This window comes from Siphateles boraxobius, unplaced genomic scaffold (assembly GCF_051911475.1).
Source record: "Siphateles boraxobius isolate OS27281-9 unplaced genomic scaffold, OSU_SipBor_1 6, whole genome shotgun sequence".
Taxonomy (NCBI): domain Eukaryota; kingdom Metazoa; phylum Chordata; class Actinopteri; order Cypriniformes; family Leuciscidae; genus Siphateles; species Siphateles boraxobius.
In genome coordinates this window covers 14,396,063-14,420,000 of record NW_027509186.1, presented here as the reverse complement: position 1 = coordinate 14,420,000, position 23,938 = coordinate 14,396,063, and the positions used below count along the sequence as shown (strand labels likewise).

General features: G+C 44.5%; 1 protein-coding gene across 27 annotated transcripts in view; it reads left to right on the top strand.

Annotated features, from left to right (window-relative positions):
* Positions 1-23,938, top strand: part of robo2 (roundabout, axon guidance receptor, homolog 2 (Drosophila)) — a 516,011-nt gene that overhangs the window by 443,586 nt on the left and 48,487 nt on the right. For 10 of the 27 annotated variants that reach the window (XM_077207758.1, XM_077207781.1, XM_077207771.1 and 7 more), the window contains 9 exons: positions 11,585-11,721; positions 13,462-13,473; positions 16,078-16,202; positions 17,386-17,557; positions 20,892-21,097; positions 22,133-22,214; positions 22,304-22,469; positions 22,750-22,916; positions 23,474-23,595. In XM_077207758.1, the coding sequence (XP_077063873.1) occupies positions 11,585-11,721; positions 13,462-13,473; positions 16,078-16,202; positions 17,386-17,557; positions 20,892-21,097; positions 22,133-22,214; positions 22,304-22,469; positions 22,750-22,916; positions 23,474-23,595 (1,189 nt within the window). Of the gene's footprint in view, positions 1-11,584; positions 11,731-13,461; positions 13,474-16,077; positions 16,203-17,385; positions 17,558-20,891; positions 21,098-22,132; positions 22,215-22,303; positions 22,470-22,749; positions 22,917-23,473; positions 23,596-23,938 lie in introns of all 27 variants that reach the window. The other 17 variants (XM_077207773.1, XM_077207768.1, XM_077207782.1 and 14 more) reach the window with 2 other exon arrangements.

Below are 23,938 nucleotides of genomic sequence, written 5' to 3'. Positions count from 1 at the left end.
TCTCCCGTGAGGCCCCCTGCAGATAATGTAAGCCAGAGCTGCGTCGCGGGCCTCATTCTTTCGCTCCGTGCTGAGGCCCTGAGGTAAAGACAGGTGAGGCTGCAGGTGGACCGGGGCAGGTGAGGCTCTGGCACTGCTAAAGAGAACTTACTAACCCTCAGGCCTCTTCATTTCAAAACTGTGATAGTGAGATAAAGAGAGGGAGAGAGGACGAGAACACTTCTGACAAAGATCATCCTTCAGGCGGTACACACACAAAAAAGATTTAGTCACGGAGCAGATACATTGTGTCAAAGGCAATAAATCTTGAATCGAATTCGTAAAAAAAACGACAAAGATTAGATAGGAAATGATCACAAGACTTTCATCTGATTGGTTTGCTGGTTACTCTTTTCAAAGAAAGTACTATGGTGTGTTTTTATGGATGATTTAATTAAAATCTGATTTATTGTTGTATAATACCATTCAAAAGTATTTTTAAAAGTTTTTTTTTCAGCAAGGTTACATTCCATTGATCTAAATTAACAGTAAAGACGTGCATAATGTTAAATGTTTCAAATCAATTGAACTTCTTATTCATCAAACATTCCTGGAATTAATGTATCAGTTTCCACAAAATATTAAGTCTTCAACATTGATAATGATTAGAAATGTTACTGAGCATCAAATCATCCTATTAGAATGAGTTCTGAAGGATCATGTGACACTGGAGTAATGATGCTTAAAATTCAGTTTTACCATCACAGGAATAAATTACGCTTTAAAATATATATATAATTATTTATTCTTAATACATTATATTCAGTTATGTTAAATTGTAATAATATTTCAGAATATTGCTCTTTTACCATATTTTTTACTAAATAAATGCAGCCTCAGTGAGCAGAAGAGACTTCTTTGAAAAACATTTAATAAATGTTACCAACCCCACATTTTTATAAATGGTTGTGTATATATAAATGATTACCATATTCATGTACTCCGCTTGATTTCAGGTGTTTTCATGGTATTTCACGCTTCTCCTGAAACACAGTGTTACCATTGTAATATAGTGTCCAAAACCCAGAGTATAACCACGTGAATTATTTGATTAAATACTCTGAAGAGTCAAGTATTAAAAGAAATATTCACAACTGCATCAGCGATTGAGACTGCTTGGAACAGGTGTGTGTCCTCAGATAAGCCTGTGTGTTTTGAGTGCTATCATGCCGTGTTTGTTTGTCTGTGTGTGTGATATGCTACAGGTCAGCGGGTCACATGCTCTCACTACAAGCACGCACACAAAATAAACTGTGCAGATATGGAGAATGTTGGAAAAGTACACAGAGACACGGCAGATTCCAACAATTCTGAAAGGCCATTGTTTTCAGATTACGAATTATGTCCGAATATATAAAACGGGCTCTAAAACCAGTGTGGTTGAATTCGTATCCTTTTATTGATTCTTCATTGACGTCATTCGTCACGATTATATTCTGTCCTGTAGTGTACAAATGCTACATGTAGTAAACTCATAAAGATTAAGATATAATTACTTTACCATGTTCCCTCCGTCAGATCACAAATGCCATTCCGTGCATTTCCGTGAAGACTTTTCTTGGTTTATTAGTTTTGTAAGAAACAATTAGATCAATCTACATTATTCAGCTGTCAGTTAAAACACACATAGTAATTAAATCAGCGAGTGCGACAATCAGCGTATCTGTCAGGTAATAATTCAACACGCTTCTTCTCTTTTCTTTCCAAGAAGCATATCCAGAAATTAATTAGGTTTCGAGAAAGAAACAATGACAATCTAATAATTAAACAACTCGCAGTCGCGCTGCACGTAATTACCACAAGACCCAGACTCGACAAAACACGTGTCTCGCGGTCTTATTTTATTTCCTGTCTCTGAAACGGCAGATTATTTTCATTTTGACATTCTCAGCTGTCACCCGTTGAGCAGAGTCACTTGTATTTTCCTCATCGTCTATCTCTCTCATGATTATGTAGATGTCTGACTCCAAAGAGCTGGCGTATGTGGTAGATAATGGGTTGGCAACCAGTTGACCTTCAGGTTATACATTCACACAGACACACACATGTGCAACACGTTAACTCATAACTCAACTTTTTCGTAACATTTAAATGGTGAAAACCTTTGGAGAAGGCATCGGTCTCAACTAAACAGTTGATGGACCCCATTGACTTCCATATTATTTGTTTTCCTACTATGGAAGTCAATGGGGTCCATCAACTGTTTGGTTACCGAGATTTTTCAAAATATCTTCTTTTTGTGCTCCGAACACCAAATCGTTTTCTTGTCGATATTGAAGTCTCTTGCAGCATTTCACAAGCTTCGGCTGCTGTCAGGCTGCCTGTGCTGTTCATATAGAGATCAGATATGAACTCATTAGCTTGTCAAAGTAACACCAGGCCATTTGGCGCAGACTTTCACACAAACTCTGAGCTCCAAGTACGAATTAACAAGGAAAAAACACTCAAAAGCTGTGTCTCCAAATGTTTACACGCCAAATCTGTCAGCAACGCATGCCGCGTATTGTGTGTGTGTTGTTTAGAGACCAATGGAGTGTAGTGTATCCTCAGCATTGCCTTTCTTCATGTGTAATTGCATTCCTCTCTTAATAGAGAACAGATCCAGCTCAAAGGGGAAGCACATAGAGAGCGCTACTGTTTTCTGTGTGTGTGTGTGTGTGTGTGTGTGTGCGCGCGCGTGCGTGCGTGCGTGTTTTTCTCGTTTTTACCAGGCTCGTTTAATGCATTATTTAGTCTTAGTGGTTGAAAATCTGATTAGCATCTGTTTATGTTGTTTCTTTAATCTCCGTCTCTCACTCTCTCTTTCTGTATTCAATCATGTCAGACTTTGCCTCCGGCTCTGTCGGAAAAACGCTTGATACATTGGAGTGTTTAGCTTCTGTGCAGTGTCATTCTTCTTCCGTTTTCATTCAAACAGTATCAGCTTTATTCTCCAAAACCTGACTTATCATCATAAGTTTTGGATCGGTTTTTTTAAACAAAGTCTCTTCTGCTCACAAAGGCTGCATTTATTTGATTAAAAATAGAAAGAAAAAAAACTGTAATATTGGGAAATTTCATTACAATTTAAAACGTCTACGGTTACGTATGTAACCCTCGTTCCCTGAGTAGGGAACGGAGACGTTACGTCGGATGACGACGAATGGGGTTTCGCTTAGAAAGCCTATCAACTTCGAGTATTACAAAACGAGCCAATGGCAAAGAAATGCCATGGGTCTGCGGAATTTGCATGGCGTAACTCCGCCCCACCTCGTGGGTATAAAAGGAGGAAGCCGGCAGCAAGCAGATATGTTTCTTCGCTGAGGAGCCAAGACTGAGCTCAGGCGATCCCCGCGGTACAGCGGAAAGTGGCAGGCAGACGTAACGTCTCCGTTCCCTACTCAGGGAACGAGGGTTACATACGTAACCGTAGACGTTCCCTTTCGTTGTCACTCCGAGTTACGTCGGATGACGACGAATGGGGTTACCAGTCTAATCACGCCACCTTCTCAGCTGTCTTCCAGTGCCCTGCGTAATCGAGATCCCTGTCAGCCTGGACAAAGGACTCCATATAACACAGGAATACCAAGGTACACTGGGAAGCATATCCCAAGCTAGGGGAAGTATGCAATTAATGCCAGCCCGGAGGGGGGGGACTTAGAGAATACACATATGACCCGAAGGAAGCATATGGGAAACACTGGGGTGTCCAGCCGCAGGTGGAATATTTCAACCCCAGGGGTGGCAAGGTGGCTTGCCAAGGGAAAGACACACGCTCAGAGAGGCTTACAGTGGAAATACACATGTGGGGGTCGCTCAGAGGAGGGACCATGCACACGGGAGGCACCTAGCCGACGCACAGGCAATAGACACTGGCGCCGACGTCAGGAGTGCTGGAGGAGCTCAGGGCTTTCGGAGAAGCTCACCTGAGAAAATATCGCACGTATCCAGTCCGTGGAGTGGAATGGCGAGCAAGCGAAGACACCTGAGCGGGTCCGGTACTAGCTGGTTGAAGCGAGTACACGAGAGGACACAGGCTCCACTCGGAGATTATAGAATCTGGCGAATGTGTTAGGTGTCGCCCAGCCTGCAGCTCTGCAGATGTCTGTTAGCGAGGCGCCATGCGCTAGAGCCCAAGAGGACGCCACACTCCGGGTGGAGTGGGCAGTCACACCAAGGGGGCACGGTCGACCTTGCTGCTGGTAAGCCAAGGCAATGGTGTCCACTATCCAGTGAGACAACCTTTGCTTGGAGAGAGCCTTTCCCTTCAGCTTCCCACCATAACAGACAAAGAGCTGGTCTGAGGTCCTGAAACACTGCGTTCTGTCTACATAGGCGCGGAGAGCGCGTACTGGACAGAGCAGTGCCAAGGCTGGGTCTGCCTCCTCCGAGGGCAGCGCTTGCAGGTTCACCACCTGGTCCCGGAAGGGAGTGGTAGGAACCTTGGGCACATATCCAGGCCGGGGTCTCAGGATCACGTGAGAGTAAGCCGGCCCAAATTCCAGGCACGCTTCGTCAACGGAGAAAGCGTGCAGGTCCCCAACCCTCTTGATGGAGGCCAGTGCAACCAGGAGCGCTGTCTTCATAGACAGGAACTTAAGCTCAACTGATTGCAGGGGCTCAAAGGGAGCACTCTTCAGGGCAGTTAGAACCACTGAGAGGTCCCAAGAGGGAACGAGAGGAGGACGAGGAGGATTCAGTCTCCTCGCTCCTCTCAGGAACCTGATGATCAGGTCGTGCTTCCCCACCGACTTACCTTCGATGAGGTCATGATGTGCGGCAATGGCGGCAACATAGACCTTCAGGGTGGAGGGAGACAGCCTTCGCTCCAGCCCCTGTTGAAGGAAGGAAAGCAAAACACTGATCGAGCATCTCCGGGGGTCTTCTCGGAGAGAAGAGCACCAGTTGACGAAGAGGTTCCACTTCAACGCATAGACGTGTCTCGTGGACGACGCTCTAGCGGAAGTGATGGTAGCCACCACCGCTGGTGGTAGGGTACTCAAACCTGCCTCGTCCCATCCAGGAGCCACACGTGGAGGTTCCAAAGATCGGGACGAGGGTGCCATAGGGTGCCCCGTCCCTGAGAAAGAAGGTTCTTCCTCAGAGGGATCGGCCAGGGAGGTGCTGTCGCGAGGAGTACTAGTTCGGGGAACCAGGTCCGGTTGGGCCAGTAAGGGGCAACCAGAATGACCTGCTCCTCGTCCTCCCTGACCTTGCGCAAAGTGTGCGCAAGAAGGCTCACTGGGGGAAACGCATACTTGCGGCCCTGCGGCCAGCTGTGCGCCAGAGCATCTGTGCCGAGCGTGCCCTCGGTCAGGGAATAGAACTGGGCGCAGTGGGTCGAGTCGTGAGAGGCAAACAGATCTATCTGCGCGTCCCCGAACTGGTCCCAAATCAGCTGAACCGACTGGGGATGGAGTCGCCATTCTCCAGGGAGGGGCTGAAGCCGTGAGAGCTCGTCGGCTGCACAGTTCAGCGCTCCGGGAATGAAGATGGCTCGAAGCGACCTCAGATGCTTCTGACTCCATAGGAGGAGGTGGCGAGCGAGTTGTGACATACGGCGGGAGCGTAGACCACCTTGATGGTTGATGTACGCTACAGTGGCGGTATTGTCTGAGCGGACTAGTACGTGTTGACCCCTGAGCAACGCCCGGAAGCGGTGCAGGGCAAGGCGTACTGCCAACAACTCGAGGTAATTGACATGCCACAGCCGCTGGGGTCCTGTCCAGGAGCCCGCAGCAGCATGTCCATTGCACATGGCGCCCCAGCCCGTGGTGGAGGCATCTGTTGAGACAACAACATGCCGGGAAGCTCGAGCCAGGGGGACACCGGCCCTGAGAAAATCGAGGTTCGACCACGGGGTGAAGAACTGACGGCAGGTCGGAGTAACTGGTACTCGGAACGTGCCGTGTTGCCATGCCCACCTCGGGACTCGGTCGCGAAGCCAAAGCTGAAGCGGTCTCATATGAAGCAATCCGAGCGGCGTGACCGCGGCTGCAGATGCCATATGCCCCAGGAGCCTCTGAAAAAGTTTCAGTGGAACCGCACTCTTGCCCTCGAATTGTCTTAGGCAAGTCAGCAGTGACTGCGCGCGCTCGCTCGTAAGCTGCGCGGACATGGCGACCGAGTCGATGTCCATACCGAGAAAAGAGATCCTCTGCACGGGGCAAAGTTTGCTCTTCTCCCAGTTGACCCGAAGGCCCAGACGGGCTAGGTGCCGGAGCACTAGGTCCCTGTGTTCGCAAACCTGATCTCGAGAGTGAGCTAGGATCAGCCAGTCGTCGATATAACTCAGGATGCGAACCCCTTGCTCTCGAAGGGGAACAAGGGCCGCCTCGACGACCTTCGTGAAGATGCGAGGAGACAGGGCTAGCCCGAAAGGGAGAACCGCGTACTGGTATGCCTGCCCCTCGAAAGCAAACCGGAGGAACGGTCTGTGTCGAGGAAGAATGGAGACATGAAAGTAGGCGTCCTTCAGGTCGATCGCTGCAAACCAATCCTGGGGCCGTATGCATTCGAAAACGCGTTTGGCGGTGAGCATCTTGAACGGCATCCGATGAAGGGAGCGGTTCAGCACGCGCAAGTCCAGGATTGGCCGTAACCCACCGGTTTTCTTGGGGACAATGAAGTAGGGGCTGTAGAAGCCGGACCTCATCTCGGCTGGAGGGACAGTCTCGATTGCACCCTTCGCCAGCAGGGTGGCAATCTCTGCTCTCATGATAGGGGCATTGCCACCGACCAAAGTGGAGCGGACTCCCCTGAAGCGGGGAGGAGACCGTGCGAACTGAATCGCATAGCCGAGCCTGACGGTACGCGCGATCCAGTGGGACAGACGGGGAAGCTCTAGCCAGGCTCCCAGGAACTGAACCAACGGGATCATGCGGGCCACAGGCGTCCCCCCGGAGGGGCAGCGAGGCGGAGTAACTGGCCCAGATGTGGACGGCATAGCGGCCCGGAGAGGGGGCACAGTTAGCAACCGCACCCTGGCAGAGGGGGCCAGGGGAGGACCAGGCTGGTCGTCCCGCGGGGGCCTGCTCTGCCAGGGGTCTGGCGACAGAGGGGGACAAGGGCGAAGCGGTCCGTGGACGGCACGCCGTGTCAACCGCCTCTGGGACAGAGGGGGGCGAGGAGAGCACGGCTTGTGGGCGGCGCTCTGTGTCGCCCGAGAACTCTGTGAGCTCAGGGAAGAGGGGATTGTTTCTGTCTTTAACCACATTAGGGTGCTGCCCACCCGTGGGTGAGCAGCGGGGAGTGGAGAACAAAAGATTCTCCCCCGGCCCTCCACCGGGGGAAGGAGTGGTCCTGCTACCACCTCCTGAGAAACAATCATCATCCCTGAGCAGCCCGTCTCAGGAGCGCCGCTTGGCCCGGCGTTTAGCGGGGGGCGGGGCAGGAGAGGGCTGTGGCGCCTTCTTACGGCTTCCTCCGCGACCGGCCCTGGGTGGAGGCTGCTGCGTGGTCCGGGCGGGAGGGGCGGGAGCCGCAGGAGGGCGCCCTCGGCGGGAAACAGGTCGAGGCGTCTGCCCGGCCGGCAAGGTGGAGGCAGCAGCGGGCCGGCGGGGCAGAATGTGTTTGATGGCCTCGGTCTGTTTCTGGGCAGTTGAAAACTGTTGGGCAAAGTCTTCAACTGCACCGCCGAAGAGGCCGGCCTGGGACAAGGGGGCGTTAAGCAGACGGGTCCGCTCAGCGTCCCGCATGTCAGCCAGGTTCAGCCACAGATGTCGCTCCTGGACCACAGCTGTGGACATCACCAAACCCAGGGAGCGCGCGGTAACCTTCGTCGCCCGGAGAGCAAGGTCGGTCGCGGCGCGCAGCTCATCAAAGAGCCCTGGGTTTGTCCTACCCTCGTGCATGTCTCTGAGCATCTGGGCCTGGTAGACCTGCAGAGTGGCCATAGCATGCAGTGAAGCAGCCGCCTGTCCCGCCGCTCTGTAAGACTTCGCCACCAGGGTCGACGAAAATCTACAGGCTTTGGATGGGTGCTTAGGCTCGCCCCGAGAAGAAGCACTCTGCGGACATAGTTGCATGGCAACAGAGCGTTCAACCGGGGGAAGCCCAGTGTACCCACGGGCAGCTGCCTCATCGAGGGGAGGAAAGGCGGATGAGACCAGCGAGCGGTCCCGAGAAGACAGGGGGGTCTTCCAGGACTTCGAGATCTCATCATGCACATCCGGGAAGAAAGGTATTGGGGTTTGCCGAGGACGAGGGTCGGCGGCCTTACCCAAAAACCAATCGTCCAGCCGCGAGCGCTCAGGACAGGGTGGAGGCCTCCACTCAAGTCCGATGCTCGCGGCTGCCCGGGAAAGCATGGCCGTCATCTCCGGATCAGACTCGAGCACAGCCGTATGCACACCGGAAGGTGGCAGCTGTGACGAGCCCTCACTTCCAGAAGAGTCAAACCCGCCTAGTGATGCTGCAACAGACATGGCATCTTCCTCTGTAGCTTCAACTGAAGCCCGCGGGCCACCAGAGGGTAGACCCGCGGGAATCAGCAGTTCACTAGCGGGCACCGTCATTGAAGAGGGGGGCTGGGGTCGCGGACACATAGTCGGCGCCTTGTTCCAGACCGTAACCCTCAGATCACCCTGGCCACCAGCCGCAGGACGGGGGGTGGATGAGGGGACTCTCACTCTTGCGAGTTCACGGAGTCTCGACCGTAATGACGCGATGGTCATGTTCCCACAGAGAGAACATGAGTCATCCACGAGCGCTGCTCTAGCATGATCAATGCCCAAACATACTATGCAACGCTCGTGCCCATCAGAGTCCGATACCAATCTGCCGCAACCAGAAGTACACGGGCGAGACATCTTTAAAAAGACGTGCCACGTGTAAGCTCTTTTAGTGAGAGAAAACTCAAGTGTTGAAGCACCCGGGGAGAAACGCACCGACTGGCAGACCACTGCAACAGATCAGCAGGAAGCACGCTCTCGCCGTAGATCGCCGTCACACCAACACTCGAGGTACTCGTTTGTAAAGCTGACAATTCAGAGATGGCTTGTGGAGAGAAGAATACACTTGGCTCCGAAGCGAAAACATATCTGCTTGCTGCCGGCTTCCTCCTTTTATACCCACGAGGTGGGGCGGAGTTACGCCATGCAAATTCCGCAGACCCATGGCATTTCTTTGCCATTGGCTCGTTTTGTAATACTCGAAGTTGATAGGCTTTCTAAGCGAAACCCCATTCGTCGTCATCCGACGTAACTCGGAGTGACAACGAAAGGGAACAGCTGTTTTCTATGTGAATATATAGTAAAGTGTAATTTATTCCTGTGATGTCAAAACCGAATTTTTAGCATCATTACTCCAGTCTTCAGTGTCACATGATTCTTCAGAAATCATGAGGATTTGATGCTCAATAAATTTCTCTTTATTATCAATGTTGAAAACAGTTATTTACCGTTTTATTTCAGCATTCTTTGATGAATAGAAAGTTCAAAAGAACAGCATTTATCTGAAATAGAAAGCTTTTGTAACATTAAACACTACCATTCAAAAGTTTGGGGTCAGTAAGAATTTTTATTTGATCTTTTTGGGGGAAAGAATAAAATACTTTTATTCATCAAGGATGTATTAAATTGATCAAAAGTTACAGTAAAGACATTCATAATGTTACAAAAGTTTCTATTTCAAATAAATCCTGTTCTTTTGGACTTTCTATTCATTAAAAGAATCCTGAAAAAATTGTACACAACTGTTTTCAACATTGATAATAATAATGAATGTTTTTTGAGCATCATATCCGCAAGATTGAATGATTTCTGAAGGATCATGTGACACCGAAGACTGGAGTAATGTTATCTTACCGATCCAAAACTTTTGACTGGTAGTACAGTATATATATATATATATATATATATAGTGCTTATTTATTATATTTTTTAAAATAATGCAAAATTGTATGCACATATAAGAAAAAGAATTCAAATAGGCTACATTTTCATTTTACTTCATATACATTTCTTTTGATTTTGAGGTGAAATGTTCTTCTTGATATCTCTTCATATATGATATAAAGCAGCCCACATTCTGTGAACTGATTGTGTATAAACAACAGTCTGTTGAAAAATAATCCTGGTCTTATTGGTCCTCGTGTCAGGGATCCCGTCTCCCGCGCAACACATGGCATGCTTCCCGTTTAAGGGCCGGATCTGGAGTGACAGACAGCAGACAGAGTGTTGTCTAGCTGTCAGACGAGAAGCTCCATGGCACAACGCCCTCTCAGACTGGCTCACAGACGCGCATGCACACTCCAGAAATCCCAATTATAGCAACATACTACAAAGAAGACTAACCTGCAAGGCCTGTCAACTTCTCAGCCGCACTTTCACCTCACACACCCTCACACACTCTCGCACACAGCTCATCACCTTTGGCTGTCAGTTTCCAGGACATAGTGCTCCTGAAGTACCTAGGAGCTGCCAGAGAGGTGCAGATCAATAAGGGCTGGATTCTACATCTCAAATCCCACTCTTTACAGTCTGACCTGGAATTGGCCCGTTCTCTGATTAGCTCCCAGATACACCCACTTCTCTCTCACACACACATATCGGACGCCTCATAAATATTGGATGCATCTGCGGTTCCAGTTGAAAGCCTCCTCCTTCTCTGTAGAGTGTGTCATTGTTGAATAATTGATCTTTTGCTGTCAGCAATAAAAAAAAATGCAGTCTTTCTATACAGTTCTTTCTGAATATACTATACTGTATATATTTTTTTATCTGGTATTCTAAATAGCATCTGCTATGATGCATTTTTCATTTTAATGGACACAACTGTCATGGTTTTATATTCGTTTCACATTTCAACACTGACCGTTGATCAAATGTGAGATGGTGATAGTTTCCGTGAGATAATTTTGGTATTTCCTTTGCATTATAATATACGCTGCCATATTCAGCAACATTACTCCAGTCTTCAGTGCCACACGATCCTTCAAAAATCATTCTAATATTGCAGCTCAAGAAACATTTCTTATTAACAATGTTGAAAACTGTTTTCAAAATTCAAAAGAAAAGCATGTAAAAAAAAAATAATAATATATATATATATATATATATATATATATGTGTGTGTGTGTGAGTGTTTTTAAATAATATACAGTATATATCTCAGTTTAATGCACCCTTGCCTAATAGAATTTAATTTCTATTTTAATTTCTTTGAAAAAAAACACTTTCTGAGCCCAAACTTTTTAATGGTAATGTAGCCACTTTTTAATATTATAATATATAGTACGTTACGTTTATATAGACAACACTATCTCACGACCAATTCATACGAATTCGTACGAGTGAGTAAAATGTGACTAATTCGTACGAATTCGTACGGCCTCACTCGTACAAATTCGTATGATTTGTCTTAACCCCAGTGACGGGTAGGTATAGGGGCGGGGTCAGGGGTCATTCGTACAAATTCATGCGCATTGGGCAACTCAGAGTGAGGTCATATGAATTCGTACGAATTAGCCACCTAGTAAAATTCCTACGAATTGTTGTGAGATTGGTTTGATATAGACAGAAGTTGTGTCCAATTCCTATACTCATTTTCTGTTTGTGTGTTTCAGGTTTGATATTAAATATGATAAAGATGACTACGTGCTGAGGATAAAGAAGGCAGCGGCGAGTGATGAAGGAACGTTCACCTGTGTAGCGGAGAACCGAGTGGGCAAAACAGAGGCGACCGCCACCCTCACGGTCAGAGGTCAGTTGAGTATCCAAGTCTACCACAGAAGTGAAATCACACTGCTTACAACTTTAGAGCCTGACAGGGGGGTTGGTTGCCTTCAAAAATTTGCATTTCATCAAATTGTTTCAAAGCAACTCATGCAATCAGCTTGCTCGAATGCTTTTGATTGCATCATTGATTACTAATTACTGTTTTTGATTACTTGATTATAATTATTGATTGCTGAATTCCTAAATGTTGCCCCCTGCTTAAGGTGATTAAATCAATTAATAATATAATATAATATAATATAATATAATATAATATAATTTAGTGATTTGTATTAAAAATATATATATATATTAAATGAGTGCATCTCAGAAGCCCAACGATGTGTTTGTGCTGACCTGGGTTATTTGACTCTATCATAAGGTTTCACTTTACTTGAAATCAATAGCGGTATAATGTATGTTTGTGTAGTCTCAGTCTAGAAGAGTGAGATAACCCCCTGACGGGTCTCAAATGAACTCCTGAAGTGTAATTTAGGTGGGGAGTGAGCTTGCCCTGAGCGACAATGCTTTTTATTATTTACACTCCCTAGAATGGAGGCCACCAATAACCCTCCCTCTGCACACACATAAACACACACTATCTCCTCAGTTCCACTGTGGCACTCTGGCCCATACCAGCGAAACCATTTCACAGTTTACTGGTGCAGACCGACCTCGGAAAGCTCAGCTTGGGTGGGCAGAGTTAATACAACATTTTTTTTTTTTTTTTGCCATAATCTCCCTCTTTCCCCTTCCACCTCTTCTCCGTCTCCCTTCTCTTCTCACCACATTAAATCAAACTCCTTAGATGCTCTTTGGAGGGCTTTAAAACCTCACATAGGGGGGGTTTTGGTGGCCTTCATGAGGGGGCTGAAGCTGCCAATGTAGACAGACGTCAATTTTCAGCCCTTTTGAAAGCAGGATTTACAAGCGAACACAAATCAGCCATGAAGGGATGTGTGAGGATGCAGAGTGGAGGGGTTTTACACAGGCTCCCTTTCAAGAGTGAGAGACAGAGGAGGGAAGGAAGGAGAGGACAGCACTCTGAGCATGATTGCTCCCTCTTAATGTCAATATGGCACAGGCTCCTGGACAGCTCCACTACTGCATTAAATATGAACTGCATTATTGTCAGCTATTTTCTCTTGGCCATTCCATCAATAATGTCCACATTCTGTCTCGCCGGTTCAGCTTCCTCACTGAGAGGTCTGTATATAGAGCTCTGTATATAGACCTCATTATTGCAGGTGAAGCAAATCTCATAGCCTGAATTTTATCCCGGACAAGCCCCCATTTTTAATGACTTCATATGAAAATAGATACCTGTCAGTTGGGGAGGAGAGAGAAGACTGCTGGTCTTGCTTTTCTTAGCTCTCCACATGCTCGCACAATAAAAATAAACATTATGTTATTTTGCCAGCAGGTGGCGCTGGTCTGGATTAACATTTTTGTAAAAAAAATTAAAATTTCAGTCCACATCGAAGTTGAAAAATAAAATACATTGCATTCCTCCTCTCCTCCTCACATCTCTGCTGTGGAATCTGTGTCCACCGACCAACACAGTGCTGAAATGATGTGCCCAAAAAACACATTGCCATTGTTCATTCTGAATTTAATTTATTTTGCTCTTAATTCTTTTCACTTTCTTCTTTGTTCGTCCTTTCTGTTTGTGTCTATTTTTTGTTCATTTTTTGTTGTTTTCACTCCACCATTGTTGTGTCTTCAGCTCGCCCTGTCGGTAAGTACCCATCCCAGTCACTCCTTCATACTGCATGTGTTCCCTCTGCCTTCTGTGCTTCTTCCTCCCTTCCTGCTACACACACACACACACACACACACATACTATTGTGCCGGCTCAACTGTTCAACTGTAGAGGTTCAGTATTTTCCCTTCCTTTCCTGATAAACTTGATAGCTCTTAACTAAGGTAACAAAGTAGAGTTCTGTCCTGTACTAACATGTGGCTGTACTAACTACCTTTATTTTAGGACTTTAGGACTAAAAAAAACTTACTAGATGAGTGTGATGGGTGTGTGAAATGTTCTTTTTTTTTTCTTAAAACTTGTGACTTCTGCGTAATGGATATAATTCAACAGCAACACACACAGCCATCTGGGCTTATATTTGGCTGAGTTGAAAAACTCTGTGTTCCATAGGGTCTTCGATTAGTCTTGACAGTTTCTGTTTATTTTACTGTCTGTGTGTGCATTTTGGAGAGAGTGTGCATGCTTTTTCCTGTTGTTCTCATGTGTGTTGACTTCCAGCTCTCAGAAGTGTGTTTAGTTGTGAACTTTCTCCAGTATGGAGCAGATGTGCTCTGTCATGAATTAAATATAGGAACGGATTAGCTATTCTGCTCTTACAGGGCTGCATTCTCCCTGCAGACCCTTCCCAATGAAAAGAGCCCAGAGTGTGTATTATTCACACAACACATATGCATTAAATAATAATATACCAGAGATGCAATCAAATGCAATCACAGTTTATTTATGACTAGCTTTGTTCTACTCTTTAGAACCCTCTAGGGAACAAACAGACTTGGGATGTGTCTGTGTGTGAGTGTTTTCCTCCCCTCTTGGCCAAAAAGGACTTTAACACTCAACTGCACAATGAAGTTGAGCGTCCAAGTCATTAAACAATCACTTTGAGTGAGTGGCATCGGTGAATGCCCATCATTTATGCCCACTCCCTCCAATGCAAAAAAAAAAAAACTCTGGAGAAGAATGAAACCAGGCCAATCTGTGATTTAAAGCTTCTGTGTGATGCCCAAACTCACAGAAGTGCCCGCGCCACCGTGCGCCCAGATTGGGAATCCTGTAAATCTGCCACCATCTGTAACTTGCCTGAATGTGTCAGCCTTAGTCAAGTACAGCCTCACAAAAGAGGGATCAGCCACATAAATCACAAACACTTGCAGACTTCTCTTGTCCACAGTTGCCAGCTGCACAGGCAGTAGAGGGGCTCATTTAGGGATCAGAATGAAGGGGAGAGTGTTTTTCCACGATCAGACCTTTTCTTTTTGTAGATGAGCGTACCGTGAGTAATGGTTCCCCTGCTAAACGAACTCAACTGTTTGGAGTCCTGCGTCTAGATTTATTGTTGTGGCTACAAGTATAAAACAAATACACTGTCAAAATCTTCAAATTATGTGATAGTTGTTGTTTTTTGTCCAAATTCATGACTTCTTTGAAACTCATGACTGAAAAGTATCAACTTTTAACAGTAGTAAGTTCTGTGTTTTCTTTTGCTCGGTTAAAAATGATTGATTGTAGGGTCACAGTCTAGAGTTTCTAGCAGATGAAAATCATTTTTTATTTGGGTCAGCTAAAGCATTTATTCCTCAAAATAAAAACCTTTGCTTCTTAAAACTCCCTAACTGTATGTTCTCCAGTGAGTGGTACCGCTCTGCAAACACATTTTATCTTCACACAAACTCCAGCTGCCATCCCTTGCCTTTGAAGACTCTGACAAACCTTTTTTAGATGGTTGGCGCCCTAACCTTCTCATTAAGGAGAAAGTAGCATTGACTCCAAGTCAAGGGGAAACTTTGGAACCCTGTTCCTGAATTCTGATGCCATTTTAAGGTCAGGTTAGACAGGGAAAGCAGGGAAGATGGCACTTTTAATTGGTTTATTTGAATATGCTCTGCAGAAATGTTGGCTGAGTCTCTGTGCCGGGTGAGTTGAGAGGTTAAAAAATACTTTGTGTTTGACGCATTAGGCGTGAGAAAATTCTCGTTCTGTGAGAACTTGACCCAAGTTGGCTCTTAGAATAGAGAACGATGTCCATTAGAAGGGCCAACAGCCAATTCGATGTTTTCCAAGCTTGTTGAGCTTGTGAGCTCTGCTTGTCTTCGATACAGGAATAGAAACTGCTTTGTGTTCTTAGAGTAAATAGAGTCGAGCATTTAAAGCCACTTCCAAAAGAAGTTTCCACACAGGTTCACGGTGTGGCGTCCTCACATAGATTCTCCTCTCCGTGTGTCCTGACCGGAATGACCCACCCTTCCCTCTGGTGTTGTGACCGCAGCACTGCCGTGCCTGAAAGCTGCCCGTCATTCATTCAGTACGGCCATCTGCGGGCTCACCTGGATGAATGGCTTCCTGTGGTTTCTGTTGCTGTCCTTTCTGTTTGTGGTCAAAGCAAACAGATATACCAAGAGGCCGAATGCTGTCGGAAACGGGCTGATGCATGGAAGCTCTGTCTCAGTGACCTCGGCAGTCAATGCCTGTGGATGCTTGACGTTTCCCACTGACTGACAATGATCAGCGTGTGTGTGTGTTGTGTGCATTTGTGTGTCTGAGGGTATGGTGTAATGTTCATGTCTTTGGTTCTTGACTCAGCTGCACCACAGTTCGTGATCAGGCCGCGGGATCAGATTGTGGCACAGGGACGGACTGCCAGTTTCCCATGTGAGACTAAAGGGAACCCACAGCCGGCGGTCTTCTGGCAGAAAGAAGGAAGTCAGGTAAGAGCACATTTTTCTCTCTTTAACCTACTTTCATTTTTTGTTGAAGCTTGGGACTAGTGGTTACCAAACATGCTCCAGGGAGACTGACACTAATAGACAACAAAATGGGTGAACATACCTAAGAAGAGATATAAATCATATCTAGGAGTGGGCCACCAAGCAGCCATCCAAAAGACCTTAGTAACCGCAAAGAACATGCTATAGCATGGGTAAGCTAGTTGAAAGTATACTATTTAAAAGTATATTTAAATTGGAAATATAGGAAGAATTGAGCCTTAATCCTAATGTTAAATGCAGTATAACACTTTCTATTACACTTTCTGTCCTACTATTCCTCTCTTAAGTAAAATATGAAGGTATTTGTTAAAAGGCAAAATTAAAGCAGTTATTGAGTCATTAGCGCTGAGAGAAGCCTCTCAGTCACACTTGAGGATAATGGACCCAACATCTATCATGTGTGAGAGGCTAATTAAAAAAGAGCAAAAGAAAGAAAGAAAAAAAAACATCATTTGGAGCATAATTTGGAGCATTAAAGTCATTAGGTGTAATTGAATCCGGCTAATGCCTTTCGGTTTCTGTCGGTCAGCTATGAGGACTCCGAAATCAAAAGAGAGTGAGAGAGAGAAAATGAGAGGAAGAGTGGAGAGATCTCAAGGATATAAAACCTGTGGTAAATGTGAGGGCTCTGTCAATGATGGCCATTAATGAACCCAGCTTGTTATCTGGCATAATTAGCAAACGGGCTAAACCGGCCGCTGGTGGTGAATTAGCTTTGAATCACCTGGCCTCCTCCCTTTGCAACAGATTTCATTTCAAACACGACAGCCATGTCAGACAGTTTGAGTAAACAACGCAGCCCAAAGCAATTACTGCAGTCATTTGGACACAATGGATACTCACAGTGAGCTGTATACACAGTCAGGGTTAGCACAATCGTTAGCAAGAGCTATATCTTCGGTGAGCCACTGTTCCGTAATTTTTAATATTTAAAGTCACGCCGCCATAATTCCTTTCGGAAATTGGTCATTTTAATGGTTGACACTACTGATAATTTACCACCTGTAATGCAAAAATGTTTTCCCTGGTGTGTTTTTATTAAAGTAATGGTGGGTTTGAGGAAGTGAATTTTCCCCCGGAAATGCTATTTACACTTTGTTTCTTGTTTTCTTTGTTTGTGTAGAACCTTTTGTTTCCAAATCAACCGCAGCAGCCCAACAGTCGCTTCTCGGTGTCGCCCAGCGGAGATCTGACCATCACGGCAGTCCAGCGGGCAGACACGGGGTACTATATCTGCCAGGCCCTGACGGTGGCGGGCAGCATCCTGGCCAAGGCACAGCTTGAGGTCACAGACGGTAAGCACTGGGGTGAATTGGACCATAACTTTGGGAATGGATTGGATAGATTCTTACCTATCTGGTGTTTCATTCTGCTTCGTTTTTAGATTCAGGGCTTTTTTTTCTTAATATTTATTTTTATGAAGCAATTCAGTTCCTTCAGGGTCGGGGGTTGACTTAGAAAATGTAAATAACAAACCTATCTAGCCCACCACTTTTTTTTTTTTTTTGGCTAACAATTTTCTTTTTTTCTTTTTTTACATTTCTGTAATTTTCTAAATGGTCCTGATTAAATATACAATTAATTTAGATAATTATTATAATTAAATTGTATAACAATTTTTGTAATATATTTTATAATTCGTAATATTGTATTTTTCTATTTAAATATAAAATTTTAGCAGTACCCCATTCCTTCCACCCATTATTTTTTGCTATCAATTTGTAGCAATTTTAAAACACTATATATATTTGTTTTATTTATCACGACATTGGTAAAGCCTATGTTATAATTATTTCGCTCTCTACCATTCACTGTCACTCTCTTTTCACCACGCATTTTCCTTCATTCATATGTCAGCCTACACATTTCAAACCTGACACAAACGAAGGCCTCAATATCTCCATACAAAAGTGCTGGCAGAAAGATAAATGTCATATAAAAACCACTTCTGTTGCCTCTGGATCCACATTAAGAGCTGAATTGGAATGTGGCCTTGAGCTCTCCCCGCTCTGCATTGATTCTGCCTCGCTATGTGAAATGAATAGCAAGCCTGACGACCCTGAATTCTGCTCGCGTTTGAATATTACAGGAGCACGTCTTTGTGAACTTCTCTTGACAGGAGGAAAACTTCATTTCAGCTCGAGAAGGGAGTGAAAAAAGCTTTCCTTGAAAACTTCAGATACTGATGATGGAAAAATTGCTTTGGCAACAAAGCGTGTTTTGGGTTGTGTAAGAATTTCTTAAAAGGAAAAAAGTTGCAAAAAGTCAGTTTGTATGAACTTTTCAACTACATCTTTAGTCTAACAGTATAATGTAATTCTTTTAAAAGGTGACAGCTGTTACGGTTGACAGCAAAGCATATAAATTAACCGATCTTGCCTGAAAAAACGCATATGACCTAGACTGCCGTAAACAGCTCTTACTCAGAATGTAAGTGTGTGTTAGATGTTGTGCAGAATGACAGAGAAGAGGGATGACAGGAACGAAAGAGGAAGAGGGTCACGGCCACACCTGCGCCGGAGGAAGAGTGTGATTTAGTGGCTGTTGAGGTGGCAAAGAAAGCTGGACAAGTTCAAGGAGAGATTTGATGAAAAATGGCTGCTGCCAGACGGCACCAAGGCCTTCACTTCGCTGTCTGAAACTGTCCCGTCAAATGAACAGAATTCCATCACGTTGCTCCAACACACAACACACACATCATATTGTATTGTATCAGTCTTAATACACTCACACACAAACCACACTGCCTAGTAGTCAGTTTTTTTCATTTTGCAGTTATTTAGAAGATTGTCATGAACATAAGATCTAGTCAGTGCAAGTTCAAATGCAACAAAGCAACACTAAAGACTCGGCGGATGCAGCTTTAATCCAAATACAGCCATTATGCTTCATCAGTCTCTATCTGTCTACACATGCATCTCTGGGGTTTACGTGGCCTGATGGATATGCCTGCAAAGCACTCTGGGGTTTAACCTCCGTGCGGGGTAATCCACATTGATGAATTAAGATGGCAACTCTTCATCCTTGAGCCCAAATGAGGCATTCCGATAGAGATTTGGACAATATAAATACCATCCTTTATTCAGAGTGAGACGAATAGTAACGCAACAGAGAATGGAAGAAGACTGCATTTTAAGCTGTATTTAAGGGTTAGAGCTAAAGTCTGTAATTACCGCCCACCGGCTTTTTCTTCATTAATTCACACCTGCTAATTAATGTGTCCTCAGTGGGGCAAAGGACAGCACACGGCTGTGATTATTATATTATTATTCGTTTGAGAAATAAATGGTTGGTGCATCTCAATGGGGCATTTGATATCCATTTGTACATCAGAACACTTTTAGGCCTGTTTTAGATTAATTATAATTTATATATATATATATATATATATATATATATATATATATATATATATATATAATACATTTTTAATACATTTTTAATACATTTTATTTATTACTATTTTATTTTTATAAAGTTGTATGTACATTATTATTATTATTATTATTATTATTATTATTGTAACATTATTTTGATATTGCTTTCTGTTGCCAATAACAATGCAGTGTTTTTACTAAAACTTTTACAGTAATGATTTAGTTTTCAAAATTCCACAGATTTTCACCCTATTGTAGTCAGTAAAAAATTCTGTACACAATGAGATGAAAATGAATGGAAAGCTTATGAACAGCCAAACATGATTAACCCATCATTATAAATGTATAAAAACAGAAAAGTTTTAAATAACCTCTGTGCTCTATGATGGTGGCTTCTTGTTTTGAGAAGCAGTTTAGACTCATAAACTTCTTTGGGGGACATTCTCTTAGCCAGCATAACCACACTCGCTCTGATAGTCGGATGTATAGTAATACATGAAATTTTACTCAGAGTCTGGTTCCTAAATGAAGGATCCCAGGCACTAAATGGAAGCTACAAAACCACGTCACTGCCACATCAGTGAGCTAGAAACCAAGACTCAGCGTTTCCCCCAGTTTTTCCCAGAATGCTTGGGGGGTAGAATCTCCCCTCTGGTGCAACCACAAAATGTGCATATAACCCTGATACATCCAAAAATAAGGCAATCATGGCTTCATCCTGCTTCCTGTGCCACACGAGCATGACCACAATGTTAATGTTTCCAGACACTTTTAATGACAAACGCGTTCTCGCTGCCCTGTGCTAAAGCAACAGGTGATGTAATAAGGACTTTTAGTGTCAATATGTCATAATCTGTGAAGAATATATTATTGTAGATGGACAAGCATGCCGATTGCTACCAATCTCCAATGTTATGATTTCAGTAGTAAAAGTAGAAACCACCTCAAAGCCATGGCCTATAGTTATTAGCACAATGTGCTCCAGACTTGTTGAGTCATTGCACTCGCACAGGAAATGTTTCAGATCTGGACTATGTTGTGGTCTGTACACATTCTCACTCTCTATTCCTAATTATTTCCTGTCTCCTCTCTGCGGTCTCTTTTCACATCCTAATATTTGTGCTATCTATCCATCCATCCATCCATCTATCCATCCATCAAATTATTAAAATTGAGATGCCTCCCTTCTAAAACAGTAGGACCAACAGGTAGCCTTAATTATTCTTCTTTCCTCCCTCTTTCTCTCGTTTAGTGTTGACCGATCGTCCTCCCCCCATCATCCGGCAGGGTCCAGCTAACCAGACTCTGGGTGTAGACAGTGTGGCCCTTCTGAGGTGCCATGCATCTGGAGAACCTGTTCCAACCGTCAGCTGGCTGAAGGACGGGGTCAGTCTGCTGGGGAAAGACCCTCGTATGTCCCTGCAGGACCTCGGCAGCCTACAGATCAAGGGCTTGCGGGTGAGTCTAAACACTTTTGTTTGTTTGTTTTGTTTTTCCTTTGTAATTAATGTATAAATTAGGGATGCAACCATATGGAAAATTTGAAATAGATAGATAGCTAGATAGATAGATAGATAGATAGATAGATAGATAGATAGATAGATAGATAGATAGATAGATAGATAGATAGATAGATAGATAGATAGATAGATAGATAGATAGATAGATAGATAGATGGATGTCCTGGTGTGTATCTGTCATTGTGTATTTCTAAGACCATGTGTGTGCGATTGTGCGACGACCAGCTGTCAGAAACATCTCCATCTAAGTGTGATGTATACGCTTAGCGAAATTCAATCAGATATTGGTAAGACATAACAGAGACGGGCAGAGGGAATCATATTGCATTACGGGGATGAATGGGAAATATTGATTTTGGTAAATTGTTTGATACTATCACTTAGGGATACGACAGCTCTCCCAAGAATCATTTACGGAAGCCTGGACGGGCTCCAGCTGCACACGCATTTGCACATGCACGCACAAACAAACACACTTTTAGGGCCATATTGAATTCAAAGTCCCCAAGCCCTCCCTGTCAGCTCGGGATGGAATAGCCATTATGTCTGACAGTGCTGCCCACCTCTGACATTTTATCTAATAAATTAATAAATGGAGACGAGGCGTCCTGATGAAAGGCAACAAACAACAGGGAGATCGTCCCGGTAAGGAAAAGAGTGGGGGACATGCGCCAGCTGTCAACGGTCCAGAGGGTTTCAGCGACTACCCCTTTAAATGAATTAGTCTTCCTCTCATTGCGGTTAGTGGGTGGGTTTGTGAATTTGCCAGCAAGGATAAAAGCTGGCTGAAGGGTGCGGAAATAGAATATATCTACCATATTAATGTCAGCGCTTTAGCCGAACTGGACGTGCTCAAGGTTACCATCTCCCTGGGATCGAAAGCTTACTGTGAATCGAACTGATTAGCCAGTTAGAGAATTCACAATGCATGAAGATATAAAGCTTGAAGAATGTTTTTGTTTTTATCTTTCAGCTCTCGGATTCTGGTATCTATACTTGTGTGGCAGCAAGTTCAAGTGGGGAAACATCTTGGAGTGCTTTCTTGGAAGTCAAAGGTACTTTTGGGCAACTTTGCAAACTTTTTGCTTTTTATGTAATGTATTTTTTCCAGATTTTCTTAAATTTCCTGATGTTCTCTCTTCAGAGTCTGGTAGTCTAGTTGTAGTTAAAGACCGGGATGAGAACGAGCTCCCAGGTCCTCCTTCCAAACCTCAGGTCACCGATGTCACTAAAAACAGCGTGTCATTGTCCTGGCAGCCTGGCCTTCCTGGAGCGTCACCCATCTCGTCATATGTTATTGAGGCTTTCAGGTATGACTTTTGCCTTAATTTAGCCTTTTCTAAAGTTGTTTTGGATTGAATTGTACCTTGCTCAGTCAGATCAGACTTAAGTCAAAGTAGATACCATTTTTCATTTGACACGAACAGAAATGAGGATGTGAGGGGTTGTGGACTAATCTGTCCAGTATATTGAAAAGTCTTAACACACATTTCCACTGTACATATGGTTTGTACAAATTGAAAGGACTGTACTTTGAAATAGTTTCAAGACATTTCAAACTCTGACATCACTCTGCCTCATTGCATGCAGCCAATCGGTGAGCAACAGCTGGCAGACTGTGGCCGATCATGTCAAGACTACGCAATACACCATTAAGGGTCTTCGCCCCAACACCATCTACCTGTTCATGGTGCGAGCAGTCAACATCCAGGGCCTGAGCGACCCGAGCCCCATGTCCGAACCCGTCCGCACTCAAGGTATTTTACAGAAACTCTCCTAAATTGTGTATGTAATTGTACATTTTCTTTAGTAAGACACCCATGTAAATGGTGTCCGTGTCGACGACTTCCAATTAAGTCCTAGCTGTTGCCCACAGAGAACGAGATCTAGTCTAGATAGCACACGGCCTAACGGACCCATACGCTCATTAGTTCCAGAGACGGAGAATAATGTAGAACAAACATCATCTACTTTTGGAGTGTATAATTGAGTTAGTGCCCTGGCTGGTACCTTAATGATCATTACGGTGGGGAAAAGGACTAACCTCGACTGGAAAAAGATTCGATTAAGGTGCCAAGGAGTCCGCCGTATGTTCATTAGGGGTGACTGATTCGGAGACCTTGGGCGTATGTATCCTCACAGGTTGGGTTGAAGCTGTGTTGTCTGATGCTGGAGTCCGTGAAAATGACTCCTCATCGCTCTTTTAGGGGATTAAATTGTATTTAAGGGATTATGTTGTACTGGCCAGTAATTTACCACTGTCGGAGCACTATAAGACGTAATGGCATTGGCCTCTGTCTCTCTCTATTTACAGATATAAGTCCTCCAGCACAGGGTGTGGATCACAGACATGTGCAGAAGGAGCTGGGTGAGGTTATTGTGCGGCTACACAACCCCGTGGTCCTCAGCCCCACCACCATACAGGTCACATGGACGGTAAGATGTTCTATGATTGGTCGGAGCTAAAGGTTTTAGGATCTTAACTGTGATTGGAGAGATATTGTAGCTCATATTTGTGGAGCTATGAATGGACATACGTTTTAGCACATATACTATGATTAGACAGAAGCTATTGTACAAGGACCATGCTTGGACTGATTATAGCGTCTGTACTGTGATTGGGCCAAGGTTATATAATATGATTTCATATTAAAGGGATAGGTTAACCCAAAAATTTAAATTCTATCATCATTTATTTTTGTACTCATGTTGGTTCTTTATTATGTGGTATTATTCTTGTTGGTATTCTTTATTATGTTGTAACCAAAGGATATTTTGA